The sequence below is a fragment of the Eptatretus burgeri genome, unplaced genomic scaffold (genome assembly GCF_056783735.1).
Source record: "Eptatretus burgeri isolate ZD-2024b unplaced genomic scaffold, Ebu_testis_v1 Ebu_testis_scaffold_100, whole genome shotgun sequence".
Lineage (NCBI taxonomy): Eukaryota > Metazoa > Chordata > Myxini > Myxiniformes > Myxinidae > Eptatretus > Eptatretus burgeri.
The window spans coordinates 87,204-98,177 of record NW_028222050.1 but is presented as its reverse complement, the minus strand read 5'-3'; the positions used below and the strand labels follow the sequence as shown (position 1 = coordinate 98,177).

The 10,974-nt window shown below is 39.4% G+C and overlaps 1 protein-coding gene across 1 annotated transcript; it reads left to right on the top strand.

Annotated features, from left to right (window-relative positions):
* Window positions 1-8,503: 8,503 nt before the first annotated feature.
* Window positions 8,504-10,309, top strand: LOC147007571 (uncharacterized; the record flags this gene model as incomplete). Its single annotated transcript, XM_085866885.1, has 2 exons — window positions 8,504-8,693; window positions 8,832-10,309. Coding segments are annotated over 2 exons (990 nt in total), but the record flags the coding sequence as incomplete, so codon positions are not given.
* Between the last annotated feature and the right edge of the window lie 665 nt (window positions 10,310-10,974).

Sequence of the window (10,974 nt, the reverse complement as noted above, 5' to 3'; positions counted from 1 at the left end):
ACTCCCAAAATCCAGGTTCCTTGCTCACCTCCACTCATTTGTTACTCCTTTCTCCAGCCTGTGGAACCAACTTCCTCAGACGTCAATATGACTCTTCCGTCTTCAAGATGGCTATTCACCCCCCCCCCCATGGCTATTCTAATCCATTATCATGATCTTTTCTCCCCTCTCCAAGCCTTCCTTTCCTCCCCAAGCCCTCTCCAAAATGAAAGCCCTCCACAAACCGACCTATTCCTTTCAAGATTAATGTGTTTTCCTCCCTTATTTCTCACCATCCTTTCCGTATGCCATCTCCAGTTTTCCTTTCCCCTTCTTGCTGTGTTGGAGCTTGCATTCAGTTTGTTCACCTCTTTGTCCACCACCCTCCCAATGATGTCATTCTTCCACATGCTCATTCTTTATCCAGGTGACCCTCCATTGTTCCTCCATCTTGTTGTGGTTGTGTCCTTGCCTCCCCCCACCTTCCACGATGTTCTTTTTGTTCTGTTGTGTTTGGGGTTTTTCTAAACCCCCTTTTTATCCCAAGGTATATTTATTTGTCTCCCCTTTTCACCTGGGGACACTTTTTTTTCAAATAATCCATGCAATAAGATAAAGATTTGTTCAAGTATTAAAGTGGTCATGTGATTTGTTAAAGGTGATTCGAAAGAAATATCTAAAACGTCTAAGCCTTGGGACACTCTTTATCAAATAACCGATGCATATTGTTTAGCTCACTCATTGAACCTATAAAGATTTGTTCATTCTCAAATTCCTTCAATAGTTTAATTTTCTTTGCACAATAATCCCCATCTAAAATATCGAAAAACAAAACATTTGAATCTTTATATTTTTTAAGATACCCCTTTTGTGCCATTACGAAATGATAAACTTCTCTTAATGCTCTTGTTTGACCACCTCCTGAGCCACATATCATTTTGAGATTATAGTAAATTGTTTTTTCATTGTTCAATTGATAACCATCAAAGTTTTCAGTCCATTCAAGGATATTTATTTTTTTCTTTACATCCTCTAACTAGTTTTTAAATTGATTCGCTTATTTGTTTTATTTACCTTTGTTTTTGTTATTTTTTCAATAAGACTTATTTGATATTTTTCACATTCTTTATGTTTTCCATTTATATACCAAGACTGAGATGTTCTCCACTCTTTAGTTTGATTAATAGTTGGTTTGACCATTTATATATTGTGAAGAAACAAGGCCATAGCCCTTAAAAACCCTAACCCATCTTCCCATCGTTAAAACACAATCTATTTTATACATTCTATCATACAATATCCATATGGAACACAATCTATTCCATTATCAAAAATAAATCTCTTATCATCAAAGGCTCCTTATGCCTTTTTATTTACTTCTTCACTATATATCTTATATTTATTACTTCTTATTGTATTCTTTTTCCTATATTCTTCTTTCTTATTCATCGAACAATTATAATAATTTCTAAAAGTTATTGATTTCTTTATTACATATTTCTTTATTCCCTTTAACCTCTTATCAATCTGATCACCATACTTATAAGCATATGCCTTTGCTCTCAATCCAATAAACTCACTCATTACTTTTCCACCCAACTCATCCTTAAACTTACCAATAACCTTTTCATTCTTTTTGGAAAATAACTCACTCTTCTTACTAAAATTACTTGTATCATATACTCCAATATTTTTCTTCATATCTTTATAAACATCATCAGTTTTTATATCTAGGATAAAACTATCAGTGTCCATATACATCAATGAAACATTTTCACCATACTCTTTCTTTCATCCATTAAACAAATAATCACACATCAATATCTTTGATAAATCAAGAACTGCTGTTCCAATATAAATTGGTTTATCAATTACAATACTTTCCTTTTCCATATGAATTGCAGAAAAGTCTCTGAAAAAAACCTCTTCTCTCATAAAACTTGGTTTATTTATCAATCTGGAAGCTTCTTTTCAAGATGTTGCAAATCTAATGTTTTGCCTGTTTCTCACATTTTCCATTGTCTTTCCAAAGACAGGATTATTCATCAATTTCTAGAATTCCCCTTCAAATTTTACTTTTGTATTTGTTCTCATATCTGTATTGAATTTAACATACTTTTTCATCCAAGGACTTTGTTTAAATTTTAAAACTCTATGAATTTTAGCTACTCTCAATCCTTCTCTCAAAAACTGTTTCAAGCTTCTCTGATGCAAAACATATCCCTCTTTATCATAGAATGTTGTTAATAACTTTTCTGTTGATTTGCCTTTAATATTAAAACTTTTATGATAATCACTTAACCATTCTTTCTTTGCGGTTTCTTTCTCACATGCAAAAGGAAGGTCTTTATGCTTATGATGAAGATCACTCAGGTACCTCAAATCAACTTCAAAATAATAACCTTCTTCTTCCTCATTCAATTCCTCTTGAGAAAAAATAACAATATTCATCAAAGCCTTTTCATAATCCTTTTCTTCCACCCACTCGAGCTTACCATAAGGCAGAGATTGAGACATTGCCCATCCATACAAATTATTAGCATCAAAATACATCAAATAATTACTATCTTTTTCACTATCATAATTTGGAAGATATTTATTATTTGCTTGAGCATATCTTTTTGAACATACTTGTGATATTCGACCTCTCTTAGACTTCTCAATCATCAAAAGCAAATCTACATGACTGATTAAATCTATATCTTGTTTTGTCATTAGGTCATCTCTTCGAGCATGACCAAATAATATTGGTGTTGAGAGGAGAGGTGACGATCCGTCTGTCCGTCCGTCCGTTCACAATGAAGTTGAAGCGGGAGATCTGGTCATTAGTGATCCTGATAGAGGTCAATGAGACGTACACGATGGTATGACTTTCAAGGTCACCGAAGGTCAAGGTCAAGGTCACGAGGCCTTTGAAGTTGCGAAAATGACGATTTTCAAAATCTATCTCCTCCGACATTTCTCAAGCGATCTTGAATTTGATTGTGACATATGAATGTATGGGACAATATCTAAATTTGGTCGGGATGGATTTTCGAATTTCGCTTTCGTTTTCACGTAACGTGACTTCAAAGTTTGCAAAAACTGCCCTACCTTCAGGAGGCTATATATTCTCTACTCGGCATGGTAAAAGTTAGTGAATGGTGTCATTGCATAGCAGCTGACCTTGTATTTCATGTCCATTCGAAAAAATACCGATATCTTCGAATACGTACACGTCACGTGACTTTGAATTTTGCGAAAACTGCTTTATGTAGTTGCAAAATGACGATTTTCAAAATCTATCTCCTACATTTCATAAGTTATCTTGAATTTGATTGTGGCAGAGGAATCTATGGGACAATATCTAGATTTGGTCAGGCCAGATTTTCGATATTCGCTTTCGTTTTCGCGTCACGTGACTTCAAAGTTGGCCAAAAATCCCTCCTGACCCGAGAACACTTCACCCTAGTAACAGGAACTCATGCTTGTTTCTCGCAGAGATGACCGTCACTCCCGCACGGGTGTATTTTTTAGGATACATTCAAAATCAGCGTATATCACAAATGGGTGCATGATAGATTTATTATAATCTTCAAAAGAAATCTTTTCACCAGGTTTAGGCATTGTAATTACAGCTGATTTATGATTACTACAATATTTTGAATGTTGTTCTAATCGTTCTTTTGTATGAAATGAATTAAGACATCGCTTACAAGGATATATTTTGTTTGCTGTTCTGAATACCTGAGAAGAGATTAATCTTGATAAATTATTGATGTATGTATAATGTGAATTCTTTCCAACACTAAAATATAAAAGATCAATGTGTGTTTCTTCATTTTTATAGTTGTTTGAAATTTTTAATATTTGAACTTTGTTTGTATCCGTTAATCCATATACATTAATAGAAAGATTACTCTTTTTCTCAAATTTAGGACTATCTGTTAGTGGCATTGGGAATTTAAAATCTTTAATGTCCAAGGTATTCTCATATTTCATATATTGTTTTACTCTTTCTGAATTACAATTTGGTGGATGTAAGTGAGCAAGAACAGACCAGAGAAAACATTTATTATCATTGTTCTTAATATTAACAACTGCCTTCTTTTTTTTTATTTCTTTTGGTAAGTCAATAAAAGAAGAAGCTTTAAGAGGGTTTGATTTTAGAATGTGTATATCTAAAAAGATGATTTAAAAAAAAAGAAATCCACTTCCTACCACTGTATTATCAACATCCTCCTCTTGTCTTGATAGTTCTTCATAAACCCCACTATTCAAAAAATCTTGAAATGATGTTATAAAATGAAGATCTGTTCTCATATAAGGAGTTTGTTCTTCATCTTGTCTTTTCATATTCATTTTCACTCCCATATAAAACTTTAAAGTTTTCATTGTTTTCAATGTCTTTTTAACAACTTTTTCAACATCAGGTTTCACTATTTCAATTGATTCAGCTATTGATGATGGACTGGGTTCTTCAAATTGAAAAATCCTTATTTTTATATGCCCTTTAAATGCCCCATCAGTGTTTTCAATATAATAGTCTCCCTTTACTTTAAACTCATTTTTCTTGTGTTTTTGTGATTAAAGATGTCTATTATAACGACTCTTCAAAACATCCTTTGAGCAAAACATCCTCCCCTCCAATCCATTCTCATGATCTTTTCTCCCCTCTCCCTTCCTTTCCTCGCCAAGCTCTCTCTAAAATAAAAGCCCTCCACAAACTGACCTCTTCCTCTCCAGATAAATGTGCTTTCCTCCCTTATTCCTCACCAACCTTTCCTTCTGCCATCTCCAGTTTTCCTTCCCCCTTCTTGCTGTGTTTGTGCTTGCATTCAGTTTGTTCGCCTCTTTGTCCACTAACCTCCCTCTGATCTCATTTTTCCCCATGCCCATTCTTTATCCAGGTGACCCTCCATTGTTCCTCCATCTTGTTGTGGTTGTGTCCTCACCTCCCCCCCCCACCCACACTCCTCTCCCCCTTCCACGATGTTCTTTTTGTTCTATTGTGTTTGGGGCTTTTCTGTGTCCAAGGTCCACCACGAGTGCCTCAAAAAATACCGAGAAATTAATGATTGGAAAAGTTGTTGTCGGTTTTGGTGAAATTTTTGGGGGTTTATGGGGACTTCTCTGTACAATATACAGCATTTCTGTATGCAACGGGTGATCTTGTTCCAAGAGTGTGTCGAAGAAATTCTCAATTCCTCCTGTACATTTGAGTCAATTAAAACAGGAAAAACAAATACAAGCATCGATATGGAGAATCGGGGCAACACAAGCAAAACACTCTTTCCCAGACTCAGCAGTCCATGGAAACTTTGAATTCTGATGTAGTTTTCAGTGAGACGAGGTCTTTTTACCCTCTAAACATGCTGACACCATAGCTGACATGTTGAGGGTTCAGGGAAGAATCACTCACAGCTTTGGTGCAGCAGCCATCTGGAGGTATGCTTAATTTTGAAGGGATGAGGAATATTTATGAACTCAAGGTTGATAGGAGTTTTCAGAGGGGGTGAGATCATCCAACAATGTTTTGATCATCCTCGAGACAGAATGAAGTGAAGACTGTAGCCCTTTGGGTGCTGGGATGGATCACACATGGCTCCTTGGTCCGGAGGTCCGAAAGTCAGCCCGCATTGAAAAGGTGAGGGAAAGATTTATAATCTGCTCTGGCCAGTTCATTCCTTGGTTGGTGTTATTGTGACCCAACCAGACTTTCAACAGCTAAAACAGCTGGGTCAGGAAGAGCTTTAAATTATCCATGTATTGTAGGTGTGTCACCTTTCCTGTTTCTTTGGATGTTCTTCTATTGGTTGTGAGGGTGTATCCATGTCCATAATTGTTGTTGAGGTTACTCAGTGGGTCCAGAGCAAGACAAAACAAGTGGGGGGAAAGACTGTCTCCCTGGAAGATCCCATGCCATATATTCACATTTGGTATTTCGAGATTTCCTTCTGAGTGCTGTCCGATCTTAACTCGTTTTGTTGCCATTGCTGAGCCCGCTTTGGCAGTGTTGGCGGTGTCTCCTCATGTTGTGGTCATTGCTCTGGCCAGTTCAGCTTTGTTTGGTGTTATTGTGACCCAACCAGACTTTCAACAGTGAAAACAATTCTTTAATTAAAGTACAAAACAATTCATTCACCCCACTACAAATAACTTTCACCCACAGCACAATTAAATGTTATACTGGTCCGAAACCCCTGGTGAAATCACACAATTCATATGTCCAGAACAGACATGAATAATTCATGTAATGTGTTTGGGTGATGTATGAGACTGGGTAAAACGGCGGAAAAACCCAGAACTAATTTATTTTACAACTTTAAACCTTCTTAAACTTTTATTTAAATTGAATGATATTGTTGTGGATTCGTGTGGACGATCGCCTCAGCCCAATTGCGGCCGCACGCACCCACCGAACGAGCAATCCAGTCGTAGCTTCCGGATCAGCGCCGAAACCCAGCTACGGGTGTTTTTATAACACCATAGATCAGCCAACTCTTCTGTCCACGTGCTACAGGGTCAATCGCCGAATTATGGATGTACCTAATTATTCGCGCAGACGGAAATGCCGGGGATCTTGACCTCAACGGGACCTGCACGAAAACGAGCCGCTTTACGCAGCTCGTTTCGTATGCGATTGCTGAGCGGTTATATATCGCCAAGTCCCGTCGGACCCGATTATCTTATTGGTGTTAAAAACCAGCTGGCATTCCGAATGCTCCATGGCAGTCAATGAGAGGAAGGGACGCAACGAGCGGGTGACATTTAACAATGGGGACATTTATTTGAACACAGGCAATGCAATGGATGGGGGGATGGGGAAAAAGACACGAGCAAAAAATCCTGCAGCCGAGTTCTATTCCAATGTGAAGCAAATACAACACAGGCACTTAACAGTTTCCTACTTATGAGACGGGCCCACGAACACACGTATGCACACACACACCCAAGAAATGGTGGCTGATGCCTTTAATAATGGACTCCAGCTCGGAGGGCAGATGAGCTGAAACCCAGAACCTATCTCGAACCTCTCCACCTCGTGTGGTCTTCAAGCTGTTCGGACGCGGGCTCCAGCGAGAGCGAGCTGGATCCAATCGCCGTGAGCCACGATTCTTCCCGAGCTCCAGCGAATCCTCTCGCGCTTCCGAACACGTGCTGGTGAGACGAGGCGCCGATCCTTCCCGTCGATGCGTCGCTATCTCGAAGAACCACCTCCAAGATGAGGCCGATGAGTCGCACCAAGCCGGGAACCGAGCGATGAACAAAGAGCCCCCCGAACCAAGAAGAGCCAGCCGAGCAACCAGCTCAACTCTCTTCCGATGAACAAAGCCGACTCTCTTCGACGAACCAAGCCAGAGCCCAAAAAGTGAACCCAGCCAAGCAGAACCCGAATGTCTGCTGAAAAGTCAAGCCAAAGCAAAAAGCTCTCCAAAAAGCCTCCACTTCGCCAAGCAGAACCGAATCTCACTGAACCAAAAGTCTCAACCCTCGCCAAGCAGAACCCAAAGGCCTGCCAAAAGCCAAGCCAAAGCAAAAAGCCGATTAAAAGCCTCCTCCCGAACCCAAGCCGAAGCAGAAAGCCTTCAAAAAGCCTCCTTCCTAACCGAGGCCAAGCAGAACCCGAAGCTCTACTGAACAACCAACCGAACCAACTGAGGATTTCTTCCTTATTCTCCTCCGCCCTTCCCCCCTCCCGGCGTGACTCATCCCCCGTGCCCGCACAACCGCCGGTGGGAGGGAGTTGTTTCGTCCCGTGATTCAGGAGGGGAGGGCTCTTCTTCCTCTCCATTGTGTTGGGATCGCTCTTGAACTATTAAATTGAATCGCAGCGCACTTAATCAATTTCTGTCCATTAAACAATGGAAGGTGAGATATCTGGGGAACAAGCACATATCGACATAACTGAGCTAAAGGAACCTGAATGTTGTGTGCAATCGAATTCCCAAATTCATAACAATATACTTGAACACTGCAAAACACAAATCTTCAAAATATTTCCAAGAACCGAGCTGTATATCGATATATACCATGAGTCGGAGTGGCATATGGGAAACACAGCAGAATGGTGAAGGAGATTCTGCCAATAGGATCTGGTTCCGTCAGTGAAGTTCCCGATTTTTTGTTGTTGTTTCAAGTTCAATTTTTTTGTTGCCTGTTTTTGTTGATTACCTTATACAAATGTGTGTCTGGCACAATTATCTTACCTAAATTCCATTTGAATGTCCTCAGAGAACCGTTTTACTAGTCATAGCTGTTCTGTCAATTTTTCGTCATTCGGTGCGAAGAACTTTAAGTCATCCAGACGTGAGTGAAAAATTACATTTTGACGTTCATAACGCATTCCAAAAAACAATGTGATATAATAGGGTGCACGGATGATGTGGGTATACGGGCCATGATAGTGGTGGCCATAATAGTGGGGTGCTCAGTTAATAATGGTAATTTTGTTCAGAATGAACGTGCAAGGTGAGATTATGTGCTCAACGTGTGTTGTTCAAGTTGTAAAAGTGATTTATTTTTTATTTTACTCCATTGTTAATTTGCAGAGAAAAAAATTGAAACATCTTCAAGTGTGAACTGTTCCTCGTCATTGGACGGAGAAGTTTCATTCGATCATCACCTGGCAGAGACTTTGTGTCAGGATGGTGAGAAATTTCGGGGTGTGTCTACAAACAACAACAACAACTGCGACAGGTGGATCAATGTCTTGCATCAGGAAAGCCAAATAAGTGAGAAACCAAACAATTTTTCTGTGACCAACAAAGACTTCACTTCCTCATCGTGTTTAAAAGGATGTGTAAAAATATGCACAGGTGAGACGTCACACAGGTGCACTGTATGTCATAAGGGATTTGCTTCTTCTTCAGATCTGTTGACACATCAAAGAACACACACCGGTGAGAAACCCTACAAGTGCTCACAATGCAGGAAGGCCTTTTGTTCTTCATCAAGTTTATATCGTCATCAAAAAATACATTCAGGGGAGAAACCACACAAGTGCTCACAATGCAGGAAGGCCTTTTGTTCTTCATCAAGTTTATATCGTCATCAAAAAACACATTCAGGGGAGAAACCACACAAGTGTTCTGTGTGCAACAAAACATTTAATCAATCATCACACTTACAAAGACATCAAATAATACACACTGGAGAGAGACCTTACTTGTGTTCTGTGTGTAACAAAGCATTTAATCAGTCATCATACTTACATGAGCATCAGATATTGCACACCAGGAAGAAACCTTTCAATTGTTCTGTGTGTAACAAAGCCTTTTCTCGTTCAGCAACTGCATCAGCACATCAAAGAATACACACCGGAGAGAAACCTTACAATTGTTCTGTGTGTAACAAAGCGTTTACTGATCCATCAACTGTACCTAAACATCAAAGAATACACACCAGAGAGAAACCTTACAAGTGTTCTGTGTGTCACAAGACCTTTGCTCATCCATCAAATGCATTGATACATCAAAGAATACACACCGGAGAGAAACCCTACAAGTGTTCTGTGTGTGACAAGACCTTTGCTCATCCATCAAATGCATTGATACATCAAAGAATACACACCGGAGAGAAACCTTACAATTGTTCCGTGTGTAACAAAGCGTTTAATAATTCATCGAACTTCCATAAACATGAAATAAGACACCTGAGAGAAACTCTATAATTGTTCTATGTGCAACAAGGCCTTTACTTGTTCATCATCTGTATCTCGACATGAAACAATACATCAAAGGAAACAATATCCAGGAACAGGTGCGAGCAGAAGATGCCACACATGGGATGGAAATAACAGCAAATCCAGCACCATCGATTGCAAAGAAGAGAAATGAAAAATACAAAAAGATACATCAACAAATATACACCGACAACTGGGAGAACGACAAAAGAGCAGGAAGATTGAAAAAGATCTGGAAAGAGTTGGGGAGAGACAAAGAAGGCACTTTGCAGTGGATTGGAAGATGTCATGTTAACTGTGATGGAGAACGAGTCAGAGTACAGTGTCTGTAGAAAGTCAACACCCCCTTTCAAATTTTTCACCTTTTGATGCCTTTCACCTGAAATTAAATATCATTAAATCAGACTTTTTACACCTTTATTTATACATCGTAACCCAGAACTTCCATGTGAAAAACAAATGATACAAATTTCATGAAAATTAATCAAAAAACACAAAACTAGAATATCTTGGTTGGATAAGTGTCCACCCCCATTATAACAGCAATTGTAAACTCGCTGAGGTGGAACCAATTACTTTCAAAATCACACACCAGGATAATTGACCTCCACATGTTTAAACTGTCATGATTCTGATTATTTCAGAATAAAATGAGCCGTTCCTGTGGGTTTCCTCTGCTGGGTCGTGCATTTCACAGCAAATGCTCAATCATGAGTACCAAGGAGCTTTCAAAAAACCTCCGGGATAAAGTTATGGAAAGGCACAGATTTAGGGGATGGTAGAAAAATATTTCAAAGGCCTTGAATATTCCTTACAGCACAGTCAAGATAGTCATTATTAAGAAATGGAAAGCGTATGGTACCACCAAGACCCTGCCGAGATCAGGCCGTCCCTCCAAACTGGATGACCATGTAAAGAGACTGATCAGAGGCTACCAAGAGGCCAATGGCAACGTTGAAAGAGCTACGGGCCTTCATGGCAAGGACTGATTACTGGTGTCCATGTGACAACAATATCTCAAGCACTCCACAAGTCTGGGCTCCACGGTCAGGTGGCAAAAAGGAAGCCATTACACAAAAAAGCCCACCTTGTGATCTTCGATTATCTTTCCCGCACGATGAGATGTTCCACATCGAATGCACTTCTCTGTCATACGTTTTGTGTGTAATTAAAAAAACTAGTGCATGCCCGGAGATGCGTGGCTGTATGTGCAAACCCTCCCCCACCCCGCAAAAAAACTCAAACTGCGTGCCAGAAACAACAACCACACAAGCCGTTCCTTCGCTTTCATGTGCCCGTGCGTGCGTGGCTGTACGTGCAAAAAAATAAAA